At 44.3% G+C, this 25,021-nt stretch overlaps 3 protein-coding genes across 6 annotated transcripts in view; 2 read left to right on the forward strand and 1 right to left on the reverse strand.

Annotated features, from left to right (window-relative positions):
* Window positions 1-13,683, forward strand: part of camk1db (calcium/calmodulin-dependent protein kinase 1Db) — a 28,220-nt gene extending 14,537 nt beyond the window's left edge. For both annotated transcript variants that reach the window (XM_017406161.3, XM_025003536.2), the window contains exons 3-11: window positions 1,023-1,097; window positions 3,849-3,987; window positions 4,295-4,421; window positions 4,657-4,732; window positions 6,981-7,093; window positions 10,231-10,309; window positions 10,992-11,079; window positions 11,159-11,312; window positions 13,042-13,683. In XM_017406161.3, coding sequence (XP_017261650.1) covers window positions 1,023-1,097; window positions 3,849-3,987; window positions 4,295-4,421; window positions 4,657-4,732; window positions 6,981-7,093; window positions 10,231-10,309; window positions 10,992-11,079; window positions 11,159-11,312; window positions 13,042-13,190 — 1,000 coding nt within the window. In that variant the 3' untranslated portion in view covers window positions 13,191-13,683. The remainder of the gene's footprint in view (window positions 1-1,022; window positions 1,098-3,848; window positions 3,988-4,294; window positions 4,422-4,656; window positions 4,733-6,980; window positions 7,094-10,230; window positions 10,310-10,991; window positions 11,080-11,158; window positions 11,313-13,041) is intronic.
* Window positions 13,684-14,754: 1,071 nt separating this feature from the next.
* Window positions 14,755-19,553, reverse strand: ucmab (upper zone of growth plate and cartilage matrix associated b). The gene is made up of 5 exons (XM_017406162.2): window positions 19,299-19,553; window positions 19,113-19,166; window positions 18,933-19,028; window positions 16,527-16,625; window positions 14,755-16,448 (listed from the first exon to the last, which is right to left on the reverse strand). The coding sequence occupies exons 1-5, from the start codon at window positions 19,354-19,356 to the stop codon at window positions 16,351-16,353; spliced, it is 405 nt and encodes a 134-aa protein (XP_017261651.1). The 5' UTR covers window positions 19,357-19,553; the 3' UTR covers window positions 14,755-16,350.
* Window positions 19,554-23,943: 4,390 nt separating this feature from the next.
* The window catches only part of LOC108230088 (cyclin-dependent kinase 17), a 28,469-nt gene continuing 27,391 nt past the window's right edge, over window positions 23,944-25,021 (forward strand). For 2 of the 3 annotated variants that reach the window (XM_017405985.3, XM_037978109.1), the window contains exon 1: window positions 23,946-24,279. The gene's annotated coding sequence lies outside the window, so the exon portion shown is untranslated. Of the gene's footprint in view, window positions 24,280-25,021 lie in introns of all 3 variants that reach the window. The other variant, XM_037978108.1, reaches the window with a different exon arrangement.

Consider the following 25,021-nt stretch of genomic DNA (forward strand, 5'->3'; position numbering starts at 1 on the left):
TCTTTATTTATATATATATATATATATATATATATATATATATATATATATATATATATTCTTTTAGCTTGCTTCTGACACTCCTCAGACTGCAACCTCATTTTCATTCCAGACTTAGAGAGAAGAGAAGTTGTGAAGGTTGTTTATTCCTTTGAGACCTCCTCCTCCTCCTCTTCTTTCTCTTCCACCTCCTCCTCCTCCTCCACTTCTGCCGTTCTCTTTTCAAACAGCAGCCCTTTTCAAGACCCTTTATCAGCCTGCATGTTACCTTACCTTCATGTTGCTGGCTTCTGAAGGCAAAACAACGGTACTGTTTTTGCCCGTCAACGTCTACAACTCATCCTGGACTCGACATAATTCAAGATGGCCAACACGGAGAACTGATGTTCACCAACACAAAAATGGCTCTTAAGTTTGACTAATGCACAGATACTGAGCTAAAGCTTGATGTGGTAGTAGCTGAGAGTCATTCACACACTGTGCTCCTCATCTTGTAGTATCACGCCCCATCATTTATAAGGTTTCATCAGAACTTGATCGTAGTTTTACACTCTGACATAAAACGCAGCGACGTCAAGCAACGCTGGATCTTTATTTTTCTTTAATTATTTTTCTGTATGTTTTTTGTACACGAACTAACTCTTTGTGTTATTTTAGCCAGTCATATATCAGATCGTTAAGCTCACTCAGGAGACCTGAGCTATTACTTTAGTTTTTTATTTTGAATTTAACTCTATTTAAAAATATCTTCTCTATAGAAATGCATTAAGATCTCTTGAATTCCCTCAAAAATATTGTTTTCTTTGAAATCTGCTTCAGCATACTTGCTTTATTTTCGCTTTAGTATGCTACTTTTAGCTTTTAGCTACTGTGCTGCTACTTTTAGTTCGAGCATTTCAGCTTGAGCTCCTTCGGCAAACTTCAGCATTCCCGCTAAAATGCAGTTTCTCTAGTTTTGTTTGTTTTGTTCCATCTTGCTGAAGCGAAGTGAATTTTCTTATCCCTCGCCCCCCCCCTTCCAGGATAAAGCACGAGAATATCGTGGCTCTGGAGGACATCTACGAGAGCTCCAATCACCTGTACCTCATAATGCAGCTGTAAGTACATCAAGTCGGGTCAGCCGCCGGCCTCCCGTTTCGCCCGTCATTTTCCAGTAACGCCTCGTGTCCCGAGCCAGGGGCGACTGTCCGGAACGTCCTCGAAGGCGCCGGTGCTTTTAAAAAGGGGGGAATAAATCATCATTTCGACCGATGATGCTGAAACTGACGAATAAAGAGGAATATTTCCATTTTATACGCAACCCTTTGTCAGGAAAGAGACATTTTCCACGCATCAATATCATCGCCACTGTCACATTTGTCAGCAGTTTATTTTAGGTAAAATAAAAACTGGAAACAGGACAAGCAGCTTAACCCTTTCAGCACCATAATTATTGATATATTTATTAAAACGCCTGGTCTTTCTTGTTTATTTTTGTCAATAATTGTGTCAAAAAATGCCCTGTGTGTAAATAATTTACACCTTTATTCCCGTACAACTTTTAAAATCTCAAGTATTTACCATTCTTGTGTAATTAAATACCTAAAACTGTGTGTCATAAGAAGAAAAAGGACAAAAACGGAGTTGAATTTTCTTCAACTTTCTTTTTCTAAGTTCTTGAAAAATGCAGATCGAACATTTCTGAGATGGCAGCGAGGAGTTACGGTAATAGTTTGAAATACATCGAGATCCCCGTGGTTTTCAAAGGGTTAAAGGAAACGAGGGGGGAAATCTTACTGAACTCTTCTAGTAGGGAGTAAAAATAAGGAGTCATTAGAATCAAACCGAGGAGAAGCTTTAGGAAGTGAAAAAAACGGGTGTGTGTGCTCACAATGAGGAAATGTTTCCTTGTGGTGTTTTTATGTTAATATCAGTTTGTGTCTGGTCCAAAACACGCTCCTGAAAACCATAAACTTCCTCTTTTTACACCTCAGATTCATAGATTTAAACAAGACTTAATGTGCTATAATAAAGCCAGAGTTTGGATTTTCTTTTTACTGCGGGCAGTTTAGTTTATTTTATGTATTGGGGGGGGGGTTATAATTTAATCTGCAGCTCGTTTTGAGTTTGTTTTCCCACCTGTTGTTCAAGTGATCAAATGTCTCGTTTAAAGAAGGATTCCTCTCTCTGCGGGTGAAGGTGAAGGAGCTCGTTTAGCAGCGAATTTCCTCGCCACCGGTCCGCCCCCCCCCCCCTTCTTTCACACAAAGCACGCGTCGACGTGACCTTCGGCCTTGCCGCGTCGTGATTTCGGTTTGTGACTCGCGCGCCTGCAATTTAGCCGGCGACTATCTGCTGCTTTTCCTTCCTCTCTGAAAGGTGCTTGATGTCGCCTCGAAGTCTCCCTTTTGTCGAATCCCGAACACCGGTCGCTCTCGTGAAGCGAGGCGGGCGCGCATTTAAAACTCGACGCTAAACCTTAATGAGCCGCTTGTTTTTTCTCCCTTTTGCCGTTTCTAATTGCAGTTTAAACGGGTTGAAAACACCTGGAGCTTCACGCCAAACACTGCATACGTTTATAGTGTTATAAAGAAAAATTACACCTATTGGGAGGAAAAATAAAACAATATTTGGATGATTTTGTGACACTGATCATTAAATGAAGCAAAAAGCAACAATTTCTTGAAAAATTGCAACTTTTTGGTGGTATACATATTTTAAGATTACATGAGATACAAATACAGATGGTTGCAGGTCAGAACAATTAAAAAAACGGATGATATGAGCAGCAAAGGATGCAGTTTTTTGCCATAGATTCTTATTCAGGTATCTTTAATTTAACTATTGCTCATACGATGTAAAGAACACTGCTATAACATATGGAAAAAGTCTGCTTTATAGAGTTTTATTTAAACACATATGAATTCAAGCCTGCTGAGTCACAAACAATGTGGTTTATTTTGTCCCCTGACTGAAGGTTAACTTGTAGTAATAATCAGATATTTATTTAGATAAACATATAAAAAGATAAATAGATATTCAGTGCCAGGGATGGCAGCAGCCTCGATAAACCCGTTGGAAAAAAAAGCTGAAAAAGATCCTCGTTCAAGTTGGTGAGGCCACCGAAGAAGCTGCTCTCCGTCGCGGACAACCTGTCCCCTCCCCCCTTCATGACACCCTACGAAGGCAGCGAAGCCACTGTCCCGATAGAGTCACTCAGGGACTGCGCAGGAGATGATTCCAGTTTGACTTTATAGCATCTCTACTGTAAAAATGGTTTCATGTAACATAAACTCCACCATCACTGCATAGTTTGATAAGATCGGTTTAAAACTTTGGCACTCAAATTGGGGGCGATTCATGTTTCTGCAAAGAACCGTACTTTTAATTAAATTCTGGATGAGTTATACATGTTGAATCATGTATTTATCTCCAGTTCTTTTAGTAGCTGATGATTTTGGAAGTATTTCACTTCCTCCAAGCAAAAATTAAATAAAATTTCATCTTTTTAAAAATTTTTTTTACAATATTCCAAAATATCTTCACCTTATTACTATGTACATACTTAATACAATGTAGCAAAAATACTCACATTTAAATATGTCCGATTAATATGTTTTTATAAATAAAATGAGGAACGTGGAAGTATTACATTATACCACGTGAAAGAAATGGTGGGTGTAATAAACTTAAACATGACGAGGTCCTTATTTTTTTATTTTTGCTTGTGTGACAGCCGTCTCCTTCTCGCTCCTGTCCCGTCACTGTGACCTCCTTTGGAAGGTGCTTCACAGATGAATGTTTTTTCTTTTTTTTAAATTTCAGATTGTATAAACCTGTCTCCTGTCGCCGTCTGTCTGTGCTAACAGCGTGTCCGGAGGCGAGCTGTTCGACCGGATCGTAGAGAAGGGCTTCTACACGGAGATGGACGCCAGCCGCCTCATCCGGCAAGTTCTGGATGCGGTCAACTATCTGCACTCCATGGCCATCGTGCACCGAGACCTGAAGGTGCGTCAGCCTTTCATATTTGGATTTAAACGTGCGTGTTTCCCCCGCGCGCTTCCGTGTGCCTGAGAGGGGAAGTCCCTGGGTGTCGTTCTGTTTGAGCGCTGTCACACGTGCTGATGATCGCCCACGGAGGGTTAATGTCAGGGGGTTTTCCTCCCCTGCAAACTGTGAAAGAGACAAACACTCTGTCTGACAGCTTTACTGCCTGGATGATTTAACACACACACAAAAATATATATATATGTTCAGAAACCCGGGGCTGACCTTTTTTTTTTTTTTTCCTGTCTGCATCTTGTTTTATTCTCAGCCCGAAAACCTGCTTTACTTCAGCTCCGACGACGACTCCAAGATCATGATCAGTGACTTTGGCCTGTCGAAGATGGAGGGCACGGGGGGTGTGATGGCCACGGCCTGCGGGACTCCCGGATACGTGGGTGAGGGGTGCCCTCTGAGCTCTGGCATTTGTGGAAATAATTGTACGCTGTGGTAAAAGGAAACACAACCCAGTTAAAAGCAGTCACTGCAGGTTAACCACGTCTTTTATGCGTTTTAACTGATGTTCACGTTCCTCTCCAGCTTTTAAATTATAATGAAAAGGTTGACCAAAAGCACTGTTTGGAATGTGAATATTAGCCCTTTTTTAATCAGCAACAATCTGTATCGTTGCAGCTCCGGAGGTTTTGGCTCAGAAGCCGTACAGTAAAGCAGTGGACTGCTGGTCCATCGGTGTCATCGCTTATATTCTGTGAGTACTCATCAGCCGAACCTGAGCCCCGTCGGCTCGGTTTATCTGAAAATCTAACTTTTTATTCAGGTGGAAACCCACAGGAAAACCTCAGAGAGATAAAAGAGCTTTTAACAAAGAAAAAGGAGCAAAGTTGAAGTTTAAGCTACAGGGTTATGAACAGTAACAATAACCTGTCATGGAGCTTTTTTGAGAGTTTAACTCTGACCAGATTGATGAGCTAAAGGCTAGTCAGCCAAGACCAAACTGTGGATTCCTGACATCCTGAAAAATACTCCAGTCTCAAAAATGTGATATCAGCTCATAAGAATCCTTATTTATAAACCTTTACAATGCCGCCACTTTCACCTGACGTGATTATTTACATAGAATGGTAGGGGTTTCTTGCAAGTGCAAAAAGTGGCAGCAGAAGTTAGCTGTAGCACTTCCGGTGCAGAATGGAACACCTCCAGCAGGAATATTGTAATATTGTATGCATGTAAACGTTTTATGAACCATCGTTTGCACAATCCGCTACAGTACTTTGGAGGTTGGAGTTTTAAGATGGCAGAAAAATCTCCTGAGGTCATATTTCACTTTGTTTGTTACAAGATGGCAAACGGCATCCGTGAGGGAGTCTCCGAAATGTCCCCTGAATGTTCTGCAACGTTTGTGATGGTTCTGAAGTGTGCTTCTGTTGCCTGATTTTTGTACACGCAACAATTTGTGCACCGAGTTTTATCTCGATGTAGTCACAGAGTCTTTGCGGGCGCCTCTAACTCACCTGAGTGGTGCCGTGGGTGTCTCCAACCCATCTCAAGAGCAGTGGGTACATGGTGACCAAAGTGGGTAAGATGTGGGCAACAGAATACCGCGCATGACCAAGGGAGCAGTTTTGCAAGCCGTGCACACAGAAACCGGCGGTTCAAAATGCACCAAAGATCGCTGGTTACCACCCAGTGAAATACCACCATCTGGTTTTGGCTTCTTTCAGACTAGCCGCTCATTAATTTCAATTTAACTCAGTGTTTTTCCACTATGAGGGCATTCAGAGAGCTATCTGCAACAGGTAAGATAATAATCGTTAACGATCTTTCCATTTCTAAATAGCCTAGCTTTCCTTTTAAGGAAAAACAGCTTTAAAAAAAAAAAAAACAATTTTAAGACTGAAATCTTACAAATCCAAAAAAAAAATCTGACCTGATGACTGAGCGAGGGAAGAAGAGTAAACAGAAAAATCATCAGGATTCTTCTGGACCGTACGTCTGACACTTGCAAGCAGTCAAATGGTCACTGTAGTTAGCGCTTCCGTGACCTTTGACCGAAGTCCCCAAGGAGGACATGCTAGTCCTGCTCGGAGACTTTAATGCCAGGGTGGGTCCGCCTGCCCGTGACATTGTTTAACGTGTGGAGACTGATGCGCCCCGCAGTCACCGTACGGTGCTTGGCAGAGAGACACATGGAATCCATGACGATTGGGGACCACCTTCATCTGCCATCACAGCCGTTGTGATTTACTGTTATCCTCCCCCAGCTCCGCCGTTGAGGTCGCACTTTGCCTGGAACCTCACCGCCTAGTGTGGAAGCCTACCAGGGGCAAAGCTCCAGGCGGCACGGCTCTCGGGTTCATCGGAGCGCACGAGCTTCACCGCCACGGCAAGGCGGCGACCCGTGGAACAGCCATTCATTAGTAACTCACCGCTGGGTCAAGCTGCCGGCGGCTCGAGGGATCCCCACATCTGCCGCTCCCGTCGAACGCAGCCTGTGGGCCTCTCGATACAAAGCGTTGCATAAAGCTGCCAGCCTAATTAAGCAAAGTGGAGTCAATTGTTCTCAAAGGGAAAATCCCTGGTGTCATTATCCACTCATTATGTGCTGTGAATTTAAAGATGTGTTTTTTTTCCCTGATGTGCTCACATGAAGAACTTTTTATAGAGTCTGATGAGAGCCTAAACGCACGTCATAGCTTCATGTTGCCCACGTGGGTTTGACATGCCCATTTTGTCCCATCTATCCTGTGGAAGTGGGTTGTTGTTGTGCCGGTTTTTTTTTATTTTATTTTTTTTGCCACTGTTATTGTTCCTGATAATCCCTCTGAGCTGTCTCCTGTTGCACAATTTAGTGGAAAAAAAAAAGAAAAAAAATCAAACTGCCCAGTAAATGAGATTAGATCGCAGCAAATCCTTTCAGATTTTCGAGACTTCCTACCATCTGCAGGGCAAAGACTTTCGCACAGGCTTACGTAATTGTTCTGCTTCGTCCTCTCCAGGCTTTGTGGTTACCCTCCTTTCTATGACGAGAACGATTCCAAGCTGTTCGAGCAGATCCTCAAAGCAGACTACGAGTTCGACGCACCGTATTGGGACGACATATCGGACTCTGGTGAGCCGTGACAGGGTGTGTCTGAGTCTGTGTGTTTTGTTTTTTAATGCGGTGTTGAAATAATTTAGAAAAAATATATACACTCCGCGGATCATTAGGTTCCGCAAATCTGTGGACGCCGCATCTAAAACCTGTGTTTTTGAGCTCCGAAAGTGGCAAAAATAAATTACTGAGGGGACCTAAAGTCCAGCGGGGCACAGTCGCCATGGCAACCTATTACTACAATATGACTGCACACCGCATTTGCGGGCAAATTCCCTAAGAGTGCAGGTTGCGTGCTGTCCGCTCCATAATTAGCTTTTCAGCAGCAGCCTCTATCCGTTTTTGTCCCTGCGTCCGATTTGGAAAGCAGAACGGCACTAATTGTGCGCCGGCAGCAGGTGTGAGCAATTTACGCTCTTTCACAGTGTCAGAACGCGGCGGATCTCTGCTGCGCGGCTTCACAGTCCAAATGTGACCGCCCGGCACAAACGCATCGGGCACAGAAGTGACAGGCGGGAAGAGACGGATGGTGAGCCGCGGGTTTTAACAGAGGAGGCACAAGAAACACAAAGGCTTTTTAACACCAACAAGGTTTTTTTTGTTTGTTTGGTTTTTTTTTTTTTTTTTTTTTGGTTCTTTGGACAATTTATTTGTAGATGTGATCATGTCAGGGATTTGATAATCCTGCTCCTGTCATGGCCGTCCTTTCCTTGTGAGGGCATCGGGTCGCTAAACTTCCTCACGTTCTCCCTCGGAGACGCGGACGCCGCCAGCTCTCAGGAGGCGCCGGTCTTGGACAGTCACATGCTTCTTGCCCCGGCGGTTATTTCCATAAATACGGACGTGTTTTCCTCTAAGTGCTGCTTAACGTTTCATTTGAATGTCTGCACCAACACAGAGACACACTGAGATCCAGTTTTGGTGAAGATTTTTATTTAATCTCTATTGTTTTTTTGTGCACCATTGCATCTTCACAATATTCCTTTGTATAAATTAGACAGATTTATTACACCCTGTGGGGTCAAAAATGTCACAATCTGGGAAAAGCCGACTTCTACTTTTGGTACCAAATGTATCTTTATTACCTGAAAAGACCGCAGACACGATTTCACTTCCCGATTAATGAATTCATCACTGAGTTTAAAACTCTTGCTATATGATTTTAGACAATCTTTCTCTGATTGTTGTCAGTTTTGGTATAAAGATCATCTGTGAGTCAGCAGTTGTGAGTCACGGAGCGCTACAACACAAGATTTGTGGGGGGAAAAAAGTGTCTCAAAAGCCAAACGATCCACTCCAGTTCCAACACAGGTGCAGTCATGAAGATATTTGATAAAGAAAATCCTGTCCCTAATCCCCATGAGATAAGAAAAAATATTCTATAGAAACAACAATTTTCTTCTGTAGCTTCTAGTTGGCAGCTGAAGTTAATAAAACCCATTCTTGTTCTTGTTTAACCCAATGTTTAGTTCCATCCTGCTTCTTTTTATTGTTTCTGTCTTCCTGGAAAAGAGGCTTTTCCACCATCACCAAGTCCTGGGATTGAAAGAGATGTGAATTTTACTCCGTGTGTCACTCAGACTCTCAGCTGAAGCTCTTGTTTGTCTCGAATCGGCATGAATGAACGGAGATTTGGCAGCCGTGGAAGCTGAAAACACATTCGGCAACATATTCACTTTTCAAATAGTGTTCGAAATGAGCCAACGCCGCCTTGGCTCCGTGTCCTCTTGTCCACTCTGGTAGCAAAATCTTTTACAGTCTGCTTCCAATCTGAAAACACTCTGATATATGAGAGGATATTACAGATCAAACATTTCTGTAAACAGTGTCTTATTTTTAAAAAGAAATCATATTTTAAGAGAGGTGGTTGGAAGTATTTTTGGTAAGAGAAATTTATTGTGATAACTAATTAATACAAGTTCAGTTCCAAATAAAAACTGGGATGTTGTATAAAATGTAAATAAATCTCATAAACTCATATTTTATTCACAGTAGAACACAGTGAACGTGAATGTTTAAACTAAATGTACAGTTTTTAGGAAATATAAGGTCATTTAGAATTTGATGGCAGCAACAGATTTAAGAAGCGTGACTCTGAAGCATCCTCTCTTCTCCTAACATCTGTCTGTAAACATCTGAGGAAAGCAGCTGATGCAGGTTTTGGAGGGAATGTTGTCCCGTTCTGGTCTGAAGGAGGATTCCAGCTGCTCTACAGTCCTTTGATGGACTTTGATGGATTTGTTGTTTTGTGGTTCAACAAAGTGAGAGGTCTGGTCTGCAGGCGGCTCAGTTCAGCTCCTGGACTCTTCTGTATGAAGCCGTGCTGCTGGAATGGATGCAGGAGGTTTAGGATCGTCTTCCTGAAATGTGTAAGACCTTTACTGGAGAAGACGTCTAGATGGGAGCAAATATGGTTCTAAAACCTGTATATACTTCTGTGCATTACTGATGTTTCCAGATGTGTCAGCTGCTCATCAGAGGCATTAATGCACCCCCATACCAACAGAGAGGCAGCTTTTCTTCCCCAACTTTTGAGATATGTTGCAGCCATAAAATTCAAAATTACCTTCTTTTTATTTTTTTCTAAAACTGTTTAGTTTAAACATTTGACGTGTTTACTATGTTCCACTGTGAATCAAACATGGCTTCATGAGATCTGTAAATCGTTGCATTCTGTTTTTTTTATTTTACATTTAACACAACGACCCGACTTCTTTGGATTCGGGGTTGCACTTTGTCTCCCTGAGCTGTTGCTCAGCAGCAGACTGTGTTCGTCAGTGTTTTACTTGTTTCTCTCTGTTTATTTTAGATTACTGGCTGACGCTCGTTTTAACAGATCTGTTTAAACACATCTTTCAGTTTTTTCCAGTTTAGAAGTCTCCATTTCAACACAAGTTGTGCAATATTTCTTTGTTTCGTCTCAAAAAGAAACCTAAAAGAAGACATTAACCAGTCGTCCACACTTAGAATATTATATTTCTATATTTGCTGCCAAACTGCTTTGTTCCCTTCTGGAACCGTCTGTCCCGCAGGGCTGCAGGACACGTAAAGTAGAGCGTTAAACAAAAACACGTACGCCTCTGAGTGCTGGAAAGTGAACAGTGTGCCCTCAGCTGGATTTGCTCTTGACATTTTTTCCCCATTTCCCTCCGCAGCCAAAGACTTCATCAGCTGCTTAATGGAGAAGGACCCCGAGAAGAGATTCACGTGCGATCAGGCTCTGGAGCACCCCTGGTGAGCAGAAACCTTGCCGCCACGGCCACGCCGCAGCCGCGCAATCAAGGGGGAACGCGCACCGGGTGCCGCGGTTACACAGCGGCGTGACGCAGGGGTTTTTTGTTTTTTTGCCAGGCTCTCGCGTTTGTCACGGAGCGCTCGTCCTCCCACTGTCATCTGTCGCCATGGCTGCGAGCCACGAGCCCACCTCTGCAGGGCGCGAGAGCCGCCGAATAAATGGCTGCCAATTAGTGGCTTATCTCCTGAAGGATCCTTGAAGAATTCGGGGGCTCTAATGAACAATTCAGATGTCTTCCCGGGCCCGCGTCAGCGCTAATGAGGCCGGCCCGGCGTGGGCTGACACCTCCAGCTCAAGGTGGCAATAAGTCTGTTCAGGCGGTAATGGGCATTTTGGGTCGTGGGCAGGCGGTCGCTCTGATACGTGGCGGCGGCGGCGGCGACAGACGTCATAATGAAGAGAAATGGCTTTCGTTGACAAAGAGATATTATGATGAATGTGCCAGAAACAGCAGCCCATCGATCAAAAGTGTTGGAGCCAAGTAAAAATAAATGAAGGGAGCAAATCTGAAAACAGCATGAGGATGATTCCTCGGGCATGGCATGGATAAATATAAATCACTCCGGTGTGCTGTTTTGGTATGTGTCAGTGTGACTTCTTTTTTTTTTTTGTAAAACCCAGGATCGCTGGAGACACGGCCCTCTGCAAGAACATACACGAATCCGTCAGCCGGCAGATGAGGAAGAACTTCGCCAAAAGCAAGTGGAGGGTGAGCGCTCGGCGTCTCTGCTTTCATTTCCCGCAGGAAGCCGCTCGGCCCTAACCCCTGCCGGTTTGTCCCTGAACAGCAAGCGTTCAACGCCACGGCCGTGATCCGCCACATGAGGCGCCTGCAGCTGGGCACCAGCTTCGGAAGCAGCACCAACTCCGTGCCGAGCCCTCCGAGCCGCGCTCCGGCCAAGAGCCAGTCCGTGGACTGCGCCCCGCTCTCCCTGAAGGACTGTGAGTGACTCTTCACACGGCCGACTCCAACCAGTGTAACGCAGTCATCTAATCACGAAACACTCACAGGAGCAGATTTCTAACTCCTGATTTAACTACTGACGGGTGCAGCAGTTAAGTTTCCCACAAAAAAAAGGAAAACTGATAAATCTTGAGTCCATAAAATCAGAACGCAAATAGTTTTTTTCGCTTCAGCTCAGTGTCTGAAGAGGTCCAGAGAAGATGACGGCATTTTCTTTTAATTTTAATTGTTTTTCTTATTTGTTTTGTCGAGTTTTAACTGTGTTCATGGATGCAGCTGTTCCTGAGTCAGTGGAGAAATTTCATCTTAGCTAACCAAGTTTAGCGACAACGGCTTTAACTGAGTCTGTTTTATAGGTAAATAACTAAAAGTAAATATGCTAGCAGCTGAGAGGCATCCCTAACACACGCAGTAACGTTGTTTAAAAACGGGTGACATGCATTCCTTACAGGAACGCCGCTTCCATTTAACGCCTGTTCTGTTTTTATTAACGAACAAAACTCTCGTGATTCCAGCTCGTCGGCTTTGACAGTGTTTAGAAGTTTAAACTGTCAGAAAAAAACAAAACAAGTTCTAATCAAAAACCAGCGTTGATTCGAGGGTTGCATGTCGCCCGCCGCCTTGCGTGACGCTGCTTTTAGTGAAGACATGCCATGCGATCTGTTGGCTTCTTTTTAGTGTTCGCTAACGTTTTCAAGCTGCTGTGGCCATCTTGAAAAGTTAATCAGTTGTAAATGTACATCGAATGATTTCTGAGAGCTTCATTAAAATCCCTCAGGCAGTTCATGAGATATTTTGCTAACAGACAGACAGGCATTCCACATCTTTCATAGCAGCAGGTAATAACATAATTGTTTTTGATTGTTGCAGCATTTACTGCTATGAGGGTAAAAATAATAAGGCTCATTTACAGTTTAAAATGCAGCACATTGTGGGTTTTGGTCTTTAAAGCAGAGGTCCCCAACCCCCGGGCCGCGGGCCGGTACTGGTCCATGGGTCATTTGGTACCGGGCCAGACAGAAGGAATAATTAACTTACAGTATTTCCGTTTTTTTATTTTATTTATTTTTTAAGTCTGAAAGACATTTATTTTGAAAAACTGACCGGATTCTCTCCACTCCATCCATCTTTGACTCCCTCTTGATGCGTGTCAGAACGCTTATCTAGGTCATGTGATCCGTTACCGCTTAAAACAAACGCACGAGCAGCAAAACAAGTAAAAACCAAACGTCTCTGGAAGCCCTAGATGGGACCGTCTCTTTACTGAGAAACAGACTCAGGGCTCCCACTGAGTCAGCGTTATGGTGAGATGTATTCTTTGTGCACTTTTTATTTGTAGTGGATCTTATTTTAAAGTTTAAACATCGACATATTGACCAGAGAACATCAGGGGGAGGAGAGGCTGTTATTCATGTTAATAACACAGCTAACAAAGCTGCGAGGACATGTTGGATTTAAGTTTATTATGTTTTTAAAAATACTCCCGTTTTCATGCCGGTTGTATCATTTTAGTTTGTTGTATTTATCCACCACACCTTTAAAGGCCGGTCCGTGAAAATACTGTCTGATAATGAACCGGTCCGTGGAGCTAAAAAGATTGGGGACCGCTGCTTTAAATGATTCATTGACAATAATTATTACTGTTTTTGTTTTTTTTCCCAGTTGTTTGTATTTAACCCAGTTCTGAAGCTGTATTTTGTTTCGCAGGTCCCCCCATAGCTCCTCTGAAATCTGCTGCTAAGAAGCACAATCAGGACTCTGACGGTCCCGCCCCACCGGAGGACCCACCGGCGGCGGCTGAGCCCCCTCGGCCCAGACCCTCCACCGTCACGGTCATCCACACTGGGACTAAATGACGCCAGGTTCCGCGGGAGGTCAGCTGGGAGACCACGGAGCTTTAAGTCCAGGTTGGTGGGGGTGGGGGTTAAAAAAAGAAATGAAGTAAAATCCACCCCCAGGCCTCGTGATTCAACATGGTCGCCCAGTTTTCCTATCCCGCCGCCTCCCGTCTGTTTTCTGCCAAATCCGGGAGGAATTTGAGGAGCCCTGGCTCAGCGCGCCGCTTCCCTTCCTGCCGTCATTCAGACCTGGAAGCACAGAGAGGGGGGCGAAGCTCCCCTGAACTTCCTGTGGAGCTGATGGTTCTCCGAGAGGTGATCAAGAGTGCCGCGCCGACGGGGCGAACTCTTCGCCGCAGCTTTCTGTCAGCTTTGACCGCGATGGGACGCCCCGCTGTTCGCCTTGTGTAAATATCCTGCCTGGAACCGTGGAGTCATGTAATGCAAGTGGAAAAAAAACAAAAAAAAAAACAAAGAAGAAGAAGAAGCTTCAAGCTGTGGTAACTAAACCGTGCCATCATCTGCACTCGGGCAGCTCGTGTCGATCTGCTGTGGTATTTCGCTGCGCGGCGTCATAACTTCCAACAGTACGACTGTCTGTGTTGTTCTCTTTGCTTTTTCAGTGTGTGGACGTTAAATACAAACAGGTGTCCGTCACGACTGTGGTCACGAAGTGGTGCGTCGCACTTATCTATTGGAATATTTATTTTCTTATAATATATGCTGACTTTTGTAAGAATTCCACTTGGAGAGAAATGTGTAAATGTTTAATAAGGCCGGACTGAAAACCTATCGTATTGTCATATAAGGGTGTAGTATCTTAATAGTCGTTACTTTTGCTGTTTTAATTGAAGAGTTGTTTGTTTTTTAAATTAAAAACAATGTGACTGTGAAGTCCTCTTCGACCACAGGAGGGCGCTGCGGGTCGTTGCTTCATGCCCAGTTCTCAGGGATCTGCGGGGATGGGAACAGGAGCGCCTCTGTGTGATCGATCCAATGTGCCACAAGGAGAGCTGCCGACTTCCTTTTTTAAAACCCACCGACACTACGTTTGACCCTTCCTGAAAGCTCCCGAGTGGACTTCGGAAACGCTGAAGGGTGAGCCGAGCGGGCGTTCTGGGCGGCGCTCGAGTCGGGGTGGACGGTGTACAGCTGAACCGATGACGTATCTCTGCTTCCACTCTGAGAACAGCTCAGCCACTCGGTGTTGAATCACTGTGCTTTTCATACCAGCCTGTTGAATTTAGCAGAAAGACACTTTTTGTTTTTCTTTTCCTCCGTCTCTCTCTCTCTCTGTCTTTTCACACAGAGAAGAGAGGTGATCTGTCTTCGTAACTCTCCGTGGTTCTTCTTCTTCTTTACTTCAGCCTCTCGACATGAATGTGGAAACAAACAAACAAGCTAAACTAAAAAGGGAACGCTCCTGCAGTGCATGGCCTGCGTCAGGGGCTGTGCTATCCAATCGTTTTAAAAAATATATATATATATGAAAAAAATGTGGTGCGTCTACTTGCTGTAAATACAAAACTCTACAACATTGACTTGGGTTCGGTGTCTTTATTTTCCCCAAAAATAAAAGGAAAGCAAAGAATAAAGAAGCTTTTAGGTTTGCAATCGTCATATTTTTTGCACAAATGTGCTGCAGATAACTTACAGGAGGTGTGCTCTTTAAAAAGAAAAAGTTACGGTTTGAATTTACAGTAACAAGAGCTTATCAAAGAGATTAAGTGAGGTTCTGTGGAGAGGATATCAACAATTAATATCTCACCTGCTGTGGATAGCTCTTTGAATGACCTCAGTTCAGAGAAAACAGAGTTGATTTCTGTCCAGACTGACGAGCGAATGGCTAGTTAGAACTAAAGTGGGTAGAGTTTGTCTTAAAATAACTCAGATGTCACTTTAAAAAAAAAGAAAAAGCCATTTATGTGAATCCTGTTCTATAAATGTTTGCACCACCACTAGTCTTACATTGCATTTAAGTTAATTCCTGCTGGCTTTTCTAAACTGGAGATGTTATGAGAGTTATAAGCCAAGTTTTAAGCTGCTAACGCTTCTTTTTTTTTTATTTTACTCACGCACATCTCAAAGTTTCTGCTTCATCTGCGGACGTTATGCTAAGAGCGTTATTTAAACTATAGTTCAGATTGTCGGACAGATTGTTAACCAGCCTCTGTTTTATAAAAAAGGGAGATTAATTCTGACCTGACTGACGAGCTAACGGCTAGTCCACACGGGGCCAATACTCCTGTTATAAAATAGCAAAAATCACGAAGTTGACTAAGACTCAGACTAAAATGATGTAAACGCCGACACATTCATCTGAATCAAAAACCGTTCAGTAAAAATGCAAATACTTTTTGAACTGGACCGAGCCCTCGGTGAGTTATGACACTAAAAATACCTCTAATAAGATCCGTAATCAGTCTGTGAAACACGGCTGTGGTGGTGTTACGATTCGGTTCGCTTTGTTCCGCCGGGTTCATCTGAGAACACCAGAAAAGTTTTATTTTCCTCTTTGCAGAGGAACGGACTCAAACCCACCCAGGTTATTACTCAGGACTGACAGCTTCAACGGTTCAGGTGCAGATTTGCAGCATAAAGTGTTTCAGATATTTTCCCTCAGCTTCTAAATGACCATATGTGACGTTTGTTTACTTATTCACTTGTATATTTGGGTTCTTTTCACCTATTTTTTAAGTCCTGTGTGAGAAAACAGTCACATTTTAGGGTCTAATTTATACAGAAATGTCTTTATGCATTGCTTTATTTGTCCTGGAATGATACAGATCTACTGATTGGGAAAATTTATTGTTTTTGTGATAAATTGACCAACATCAGGGTTAAACAGAAGCCCAGCAAAATTGAAGAATAAATATGTGATTGTTGAATTTTAGTCAATTTCTCGCATTTTCCATCCACCTCATTGTTTCACCAACAAATACAAAGCTTCATCTCACTAAAAAAGGCAAATATATATATTTTTATGTATATTTAGTCCAGTTTATTCTCCTTTTTAATGCTTCTCTATGTAAGGAGACATAGTTTTATGAAACAATGGAAAGAATTTTGAAGTTCTAGCTTTCACAGCAACAATGCAAGAGTAAAAAGCTACAACGTTCTGCTGAACACGACCTCATTTCCCAAAGAGGAGGGCCTGGCGGCCGTCACCTCCTGCAGCTCAGACGGAGGGCCGGTTGTCCTCGTGGGGAGGATCCATTCCGTCGTAGTGGAACTCCCTCCACTGCTCCGAGCTCGCCCTGCTCCTCTCGTCTTGCTCTGCAGGGACGAATGGAGGAGCTTAACCAGCGGCCTCCGGCCTGCAGCGGACCGGCACCGTGTACGGAGCTCACGTACCGTCTTGGTCCTCCTCGGAGTGGCTCTCGAACTCGTTCCTCTTCTCCTCGTGAAACTCCCTCCTCCGTTCGTCCGCAGCCAGAACCGCCCTCTGCTCAGCTGCAAGCACAGATAACAACCACCTGGCTGCTTCTCACGTTTGCTCTGTGGTGATGATTTACGATCATTTTAAAAATATCTTTAATGGAAAAGAAAAACTTAATGTGCGTTGCTTTTGTAAGTTTTCATTGCTCCTTCTGGCTGCAGCAACAGAACAGGGGAAGTTGGAGACTGCAAATCCAGCCTCTAAAGGAAGGTGATGACCTTTGACCTTTTCTCAGGCTCAGGTTTGCGCCTGTGTTGGGAGCTGAAGCTCATGCTGGGAATTGAAGTCATGTAGCTGTAAATTGTAGGATTAAACAAGGTTTACAAACTATTATACAGGCTGAGGTAATACTACTACTAATAATAATAACTCCAAAAACATATATTTAGAAAATGCAGTGTGAAAGTTGACTCTGCTGAAAAAGCTAAAACTGAAATGCAAAAGTTAAAATAAGAAGAAAACCCACTGAAATGAGCATAAAACCTAAAACTAGTGAAACAGAAGCTTGAAGCTTAAATAAGCGAACTAGTTGTTAAAAGATTAAACCAGCAGAATCTTAGCTAAAAGCTAAAACTAGCAAAACGGTAACCAAAAGCTAACAAAGGCCAAACTAGCTGAATAGCAGATCAAAGCTAAACTGAGCAAAACTGGAGCTAAAAGCTAAAAACGTTTGTTTCTATGAGGAAAAACTAAATAACGTGAAGTATTTTAACCAGGTGCACAAATTACAATGAATCGAAGTCACACCTGTGACGTCCCGAACGAGCTGAACATTTTTTATACCTGAATGGTTAAAATGGCTGAAAGTAGCTGCAGCCACAAACCGAACAGAAGCAGCTAAAACCAGGAAAACTCAGCTTTCACACATTCTTTACTTATATACATCTATATATAGATAGTTTTGCACAGACTGCTGGTCTGATTACGTTTTCCCTCAAATTGAACCCAAATTATTCTCCTCTGGTTGGATTCTGTCGAAGCTTAAGCTCAGAGCTGAGCTGATTCTCTCCCACCTTTTCAAACAAACATGCTTTTCTGTCATTTTCTTAGTGAACTGCTTCTACCTGCAGGAGAGATGTTTTTCTCACTTTGCTGCAGGTGAGGATTTTTGAAGCAGGCCTCCTGTTTGTTTCTGTGTGTGTGTGTTCCTGACCCGTCTGGCAGCGTTTCTGCACATTCCACATTTCATCTCCCAGCCGCTCGCCCACTCGCCCGCCCGTCTGTGTTCCCTCTCTGGATGTGTTCGTTTCAGCGCTCCTCTGACAGAAGAGGCGGCGCGTTACACAACCTGACTTCAGCCTAGCAGGCGTCACCTCTCCCACCGGCGGAGCTGGACGAGGCCTTAGCTCACATTAACTCGCATGAGATCCTTTTTTTTTTTTCCCTTAAACCCTGTGTGGTGTGCGACTGTTTGTGGAGGAGCCAGATGTGCGCTGCTGTGGCTCCAGGCTGCCCCGTGGCTCCTGCTGCTGCCGCCGTGGAGGAACAAGTCTGCATCCAGAAAAACACCAAGCAGCTGCTGGCTGCTACCGGCAGAAACCCAGTCAGACAGCTGGAAACATCACTGGGGATCATTGTTCTACAAACAGGAAGAGATTCAAGGAATGCATGTCGCCCGCCGCCCTGCACGCCAGAGCTTTAGACTGAGATCCGCTGCTTTGGTCGAACCTTAAATCTAACATTAGGTGAAATCTGATAGCGATGTCACGCTCAGAGCATGCGTCGGGAATGACTCTCAGCTACTACCACACCAAGTTTTAGCTCAATATCTGTTAAACCGACTGAATTAAAGCAGATTCAGAAGGTGCAGAGGCTGCCTTGAAATGGGATAGTGGGCAATAAAAACAAATCTGCAGCACTTTACTTTAAGAAAAAAAAAAAAAAAAAAAGAGGCTTTTAAACCACCGATCTGACATTCTGTAGGTGTTCTTCTGCTCTATGATGCCTGAGGTTGCTGCTTTTTTCTTTTTTTTTATAAAGAGCAAATCAGATTTCCTAAAGAAGCACTAAAGCTTTCATGGAGCTCCTTTTTTATTATAGTTGATGCTGAAGCATGAATCAACCCTAAAAAAAAATCTTCAAATAGGCACATAAAATTTATAAGAGTTATTTATTTCATCAGACTGATTTACTGTGAAAAAAAAAACCATAAAGAGCAACAAACATTGATATTATCTGATCAACTTTTATATTTTGGTGTCATCTAGAGAAATAAATATTGGTAAGAATGAAGAGGCCTTTGCTGCCAACATTTGGCCTTTCTGATCACACACACACACACACACACACACACACTCAGTCCAAGCTTGAGCTGAACTCACCGCTGATCTCATCCGGAGACTTTGTGGCTCGTTTGCTGCGTCTCCTGAAGAAGTCTGAGGCTTCGGCCTCTTTCATGAAGATCCTCCTCGGTGGACCTGCAGCAGAGGCAGGTTCTCGACATTAGGAGGATTTTTTAAAAATGACAGGAGGAAAGAAGAAATGCTGCCGTTTCTCCTCACCTCGGGGACGTCTGTTGCTACTGTGCACAGCTGCAGACTCGGCCTCTGGAGACACTGCGTTTGAGGACAGAATGTGAGAAGTCTAAATTAAAACACAAAGCTGCACAGAGGGGTGGAATACACAGCTAATGACGCCGCTTCTAAATAAGACAACGCTGAGTTGAAGTTCTCCCTTGTCAGACTCACGGTTTAGTGCAAGGAGCACGGTGAGGAGAGCCAGGAGGGCTGCGAACGTCCAGGACATCTTCAACTCAGTGTCAGAACTGAGGGAAGGGAAAAGGGAGCAGGAGGGAGAAGGAGGTGAGTCAGACCTCTATGAGAAGGCGGCCGGAGTCAGGAGGGAGTGTCCCTGCAGAGCTGACATACAACCTTTTTAGGTTTTTGCGTTATGTTACAGCAGGGGTGGTCAATCCTAGTCTTGGAGAGCCACTATCCTGCATGTTTTCCTTGTTTCCCTGCTCCAACACACCTGATTCAGAGGTTAAATCACCTCTTCATGTTCTGCAGAAGCCTGTTAATCACCCATTGATTCAAATCAGGTGTGTTGGAGCAGAGAAACAAGTAAAACATGCAGGATAGTGGCCCCCGAGGACCAGGGTTGCCTACCCCTGCGTTACAGCTACGAGCTTCGGGTGATCTTACTGAGGGTTGATGTGACAGACCAACACAAAGCAGAGCAGAATCATGAAGCAGAATGAAAATAATATGCAATCTTTACAAATAAGTCAGAAAAGTGTGGTGTGCCTTTGTTTTTGCTTTGTAGAACTCCATTTTGCTGCAATATTTGCCCATTCTTCTTTGCAAAACAGCTGGACTTCAGTCAGATCGGATGGAGAGCTTCTTTGAACAACAATTTGAAAGTCTTGCCACAGACTCTCAGTTGTTTATTAGTCCTAACATGACTTTGCTTCAGTCTGGACCGTTCCGTTGTAGAGCTGGTTGTAATTTTTGTGCCATCGTCCTGCTGGAAGGTGAGCCTCCGCCTCAGGTCTCAGGTCTCTCAGGTTTGTCCTGATATTTATCTCCACCAACTCTGAGCAGCTTCCCTGTCCCTGCTGCAGAAAACCATCCCCTCAGCATGATGCCGCCGTCACCGTGTTTCACAGTGGGGGTGGTGCGTTCAGGCATTTAGGCCAAACATTCAGTTTTGGTCTCACCTGAGCAGAGCACCTGTACAGGTCTGCTGAGTCCCTACATGGTTTCTGACAAACTCCAAACTGGAGCCAGATTTAGTAAATGTCTCATAGTTGTCCCGACCTGAGGACCTCTGCAGATTAATGCTCTCCTCCCCCAGCCTGTCAGTTTAGGCGGTCGGCCATGTCTCGGTAGGTTGTGCTGTTCTGCTTCCATTATCCCACAATGAACAGAGCTCTGTGAGATGTTCAAAGCTTTAGATATTGGTTTATAACCTAACCCTGCTTTGAACGTCTTTGAACAACTCCATCCCTGACCTGCCCGGTGTGTTCCTTGGTCTTCATGATGCTCAGTGACAAACCTCGGAGGCCTCCACACGACAGCTGGATTCACACTTAGGGTAAACTTCACCCAGCTGGACTAATTTACTGATGAGGAGACTCCTGCAGGAAACTGGTTGCTCTGGGTTTTAGTTACAGGTATCAGACAAAAGAGGGCTGAATACAAATTCACGCCACGATTTTCAGATTTTTATGTATAAAAACCATCATTTTCCTTCCACTTCACTACTGAGCAGTACCTTGTTGTCTGTGACATAAAATCCCAGCAAGATACTTTGAATTTGTGGTTGTGATGTGACAAAATATGGGAAAGTTTGTCAAGGGGAATAAATACTTTTCCGAGTTGCTGTAAGGTGAAATCTAACAAATATCACAAAGCATATCCAAATAAGATGAGCGGGGTTTGCCTTTGACTCAGTTAGCCTTCTGAGTCTTTTTTTTCCAGACATTTTTTTCTCCAATTAGAATCATCCGAAGTGATGCCTTTAGTTAAGAAAGACATCTGACCTTTAGTTCAGCGATACGGGCTTGAGAGAAATGGTTCCTTCAGTCAGAGAAGGAAAAACAAAAAAAATGAAATTACAGTACAGGCTGGTTATGAGTAACCTCAACACTTGTCATGGAGAAGATGGACATGAGACAGGAAAAATACTGAATTTTTATGCAGGGGGGAAAAAAAAGTGACAGAAAACAGCTGAGGCCCGGAGCTGGTTTACACATTTCTTGTCCAATGTCTCCTTTACACACAAAGCTGAGCCTGGCCCCTCAGCCGGGCCCCTCAGCCGGGCCCCTCGCTCTGCTCGGCAGATCTGTTTGCTTGACGATTTTTCCCTTTTCGTGCTGAAATCTGTCTGCGCCCTGGAAAAAAAGCAAACGTTTAAACAGTTTTTCAGCGAGGAAATCGAAGGTGGTGATATTTTGGCTCTGGGAGGAGAGAGGAAATCAGAAAGAGGCTTTGAGAAGGTGTGTGTGTGTGTGAGGAAGAAAGAATGCTTTCTTTGTTCGCATGAGTGTTTAAGCTAAATAATCCCTTTTCATTTGGCCCCATTTGCAGAAACTAAACCTCGCATTTTAATTAAATTTAGCAATTTTTAATAACATCTGGCTAAAAACCTTAGACCCGTGTCCAGCTTCAGAACAGGGTGTAAGTGGATTATTTCTCTTTATTTGCTTCACTCTTTCTATAAATTATCAAACAAAAAGGGCAGGAAATTAAAGAAATAGAAAAAGACCTGAGTGATAAAATGTGTACATTCTTAACATTTGATGTTTATTTTTAGTCCATTTCAGCCAATCAACACAACCGTGGACGCTCCTAACCAGGAAATAAATAGATTAAATAGATAATTTAAGCGTGGATCAGCACACCCAATTAACCTCTGTGCAGGCTCCGCCCCTTTTTGGCTGAAATTAACCCCTCTATCTTGACTGAAGGGAACTCCTTGGGTGTTTGCTAAGAAAATAAGACAACAGCGATGCTTCAAAGCTTTTAAAGTGCCCATATAATATGTCAGGTGAACAGCTGTCAGTGGCAGTCAGCAGTCACCTGCGTTATGTAGAAAAACCTTCAGAAAAATAGTCTGAAGGTCATCAGGATCGGACGAACCGCTTCCCCCTGATGTTTTATATGCAGACTAATGAGCCTCCGATAATAATGCATTTCTCACACTCACATATTCTTCATTAAAATGATTTATTTTACTAGTTTTAGTTCTTTCTTCTGTGTTGACACTACAGTAAACTGTTTAAATCATTGTTTCATGGAGCCTGCAGCGTCCTCCGAGGTCCATGCTGCAGTATTGTTCTAATCGCCTGTATTTAATGACAACAACGTTAGAAAACTCCTGGAATTCTGTTATGGCATTTAGTGTTGATGAGCCACCCTGAGATTATCAGTGCCCCCTTTGAAAATCTTCTGGAGGCGCCCCTGCACCAAGGAGATTAAACCAGTGGTGCCCTAACACAGGTAAAAATCACTCTTTAGTAAAAGATATAAGCAAACCTTTTTTAATGCCCTTCTGATTAAAAAAATAAAAATCAAAGATGCAAATTGGTATTTTTTACCATCATATATGTGCAGAATGAAATGCAGGACTTTGCTCCTAATGCAGGACCCAGTAATGTTTCACTCTGAAGGTTGTGAAAAGTGCTGCGATGTTGCACCTCCTCAAATTAAAGACATTTTTCTTTGTCGGAAACATGTAAAAGGTAGTACAGATTTTTGTTTTTACTTCTGTAATAAAGTGCTAATCCCATTGGCACGGCAGGGGCAGTGGTTAGAGCTGTCGCCCCACAGAGAGGAGGTTGCAGGATCGCCTCCGGGCCCTTCTGTGTGGAGTTTGCATGTTCTCCCTGTTCCAAACACCTGCACTGTTAGGTTAAATGGCAACTCTAAATTGCCTCTAGGTGTCTTGTATGTCTCTGTGTGGCCCTGTGATGGACCCTGCCTCTTGCACAGTGATAGGCACCAGCTGCCCTGTGACCTGAAAAGGAAAAAACAGGTAAAGAAAATAGATGAATGGAGAATGCAGATCCCATTTATTTATTTTAAGATGTTTTTGTGCTCAGGTGGTACAGCGGACAGCGTACAGGATTGCTTCCCAACCTTGGGGGCTTTCTGGGAGGAGTTTACATGTTCTCCATGTGCTCACTTGGATTTACTTTGGGTACTACGATTTCCTCCTGCAGACCAAAAACATGCTTGATAGGTTCATTGGGCACTCAAAATTGTCTCCAGGTGTGAGTGTGAATGGTTGTTTGTCTCCATGTGTCCCTGTGATGGACTTGCGACCTGTCCAGCGTGTCCCCCGCCTCAGTGATGACAGGAGACAGGCACCAGCTGCCCGCAACCCGGGAAAGAGGGGCAGGTAAAGAAAACGGATGGGTGTTTTGTGCTCGTTAAGGGTTTGATAGAAATCAACGGTTCTGTCCCTCAGGCCGTGTTTTGGGTACGCTTATAGTCCACATGTCTCAAACTCCGTTCCTCGGGGGGCCGCTCTCCTGCATGTTTTAGACGTGTTCTTGCTTTAAAACACCTGGTTTAAATGGATGACTTGTTGTCGTGCTTCTGGAGAACTTGATGATTTGGTGAGGAGGTAATTAAACTGTTTGAATCAGGTAAGTTGGAGCAGAAAAACCTAAAACCTCCAGGAGAAGTGGAGCCTTGGGGCCTGGAGTTTGACACCCTGCTGTAGTCTCTCATGAGTAACTTATCTGTGAATTATTAGAATATCATGTCCTCCAGCAGGGGGCGGCGCGGGGCCACGCGTGCTGCCCTGCGGTCGCTTCCTGCTCCCGCCGACAGGGGGCGCTGCCGCCCCGCTGACAGCTCGTTAGCTCGGCGGCGGCTCGGTGGCAGAAGGCAGCGTCAGCTGGCGGAGAAGGCTCGCTCAGATCAACTAGTAATCTCCTGGTCGGAAACAAACCACCGACAGAGCGTCCCGTCTTTCCTGCGGGTAGAGAAACTTTGAAGCCCGAGAAGAAGCCATGGCCGCTGCCAGGCGGAAATAAGCGACGCTGCGGACGGAGGTGGAGGAGGAGGTGGTGGGGGAGGAAAGTATCGACCGCGCGGAGCCGACAGAAGAAGAAAGCAGCTGGCGTGTCGTTCAGGCTCGGAGGGAAAAGACGGCATCCGGCCTGAAAAGAAGCTCCGAGGTCGGGGAGTCTGGTCGGAGCGGCGCGAATCGCTTCTGGTGAGAGTCGTCTCGGCTCTGAGAGCCTCTCTGACGCGGAAATGTCCCCAGCAGCCTCGGGCTCTGTTCGGTTGTCTTCAGCGTGGGTCCCTTCTTTCTCTCTCTCTCTTTCTCTCTTTCTTTTCCGGCTCCGTGCTTCCGAACAGTTGCTAAAGTAAGTTTTCAGGAGGTTAAAGGTGAGTTCGTGGTTGAACAGGAGTGCCAGGCTTGTTGTTTGACGCCACCGGGGAGCTGCTGTCAGAGGACGGCGTGGAAACAACAAAAAAAAACTCTACGTGTATCATCTTGCATCGCTGCGACCAAAACATCCAGTGACCCACATTTTAGATGTCCCCCGTCTTTCCCCTCCTGGAGGTGGAGGTACCGGTGTCAGGGCTCCCTCCTCCCCCCCTTACAGCAGCTCCAGGCCGGCCTGAGCTGCTGTATGAAGGCCCGGACAGGGAAGGAGCCTGCAGGGGGAAAGCCCCGGAGAAAATCCTCCTGCAGCTCCTGCTGGGTCTCAGACCCGAGTCACGGCTCACAGGTGGACACGGTGGAGACCAGGACTGGTTAGGTGGGTTGCTGTCCTACCTGGCAGGGACACAAAATAACATTCAAAGTTTCCTGTGTAGTGGGTTGAAATGAGTGGATCATAAATGGGACAAACATCCAGAGTCCCATCTGTCAGCTAGTTGTTTACTTTCTGTTTGAAAGGTTGTGTTTTATTTTTGAGCAAACAGAGTCAGAAAGACTTTTATTCAAC

Source organism: Kryptolebias marmoratus, linkage group LG11, assembly GCF_001649575.2.
Source record: "Kryptolebias marmoratus isolate JLee-2015 linkage group LG11, ASM164957v2, whole genome shotgun sequence".
NCBI lineage: Eukaryota > Metazoa > Chordata > Actinopteri > Cyprinodontiformes > Rivulidae > Kryptolebias > Kryptolebias marmoratus.

Excerpts from the sequence above, each read along its gene's own strand:
- ucmab (XM_017406162.2), bottom strand. The coding sequence starts at position 19,356 with ATGTCCTGGACGTTCGCAGCCCTCCTGGCTCTCCTCACCGTGCTCCTT. Across the intron at positions 16,626-18,932 it reads GTCTCCGGATGAGATCAGCG|CTGAGCAGAGGGCGGTTCTG; the intron begins GTGAGTTCAGCT and ends CTGTGCTTGCAG. Across the intron at positions 16,449-16,526 it reads CTCCGAGGAGGACCAAGACG|AGCAAGACGAGAGGAGCAGG; the intron begins GTACGTGAGCTC and ends TCGTCCCTGCAG.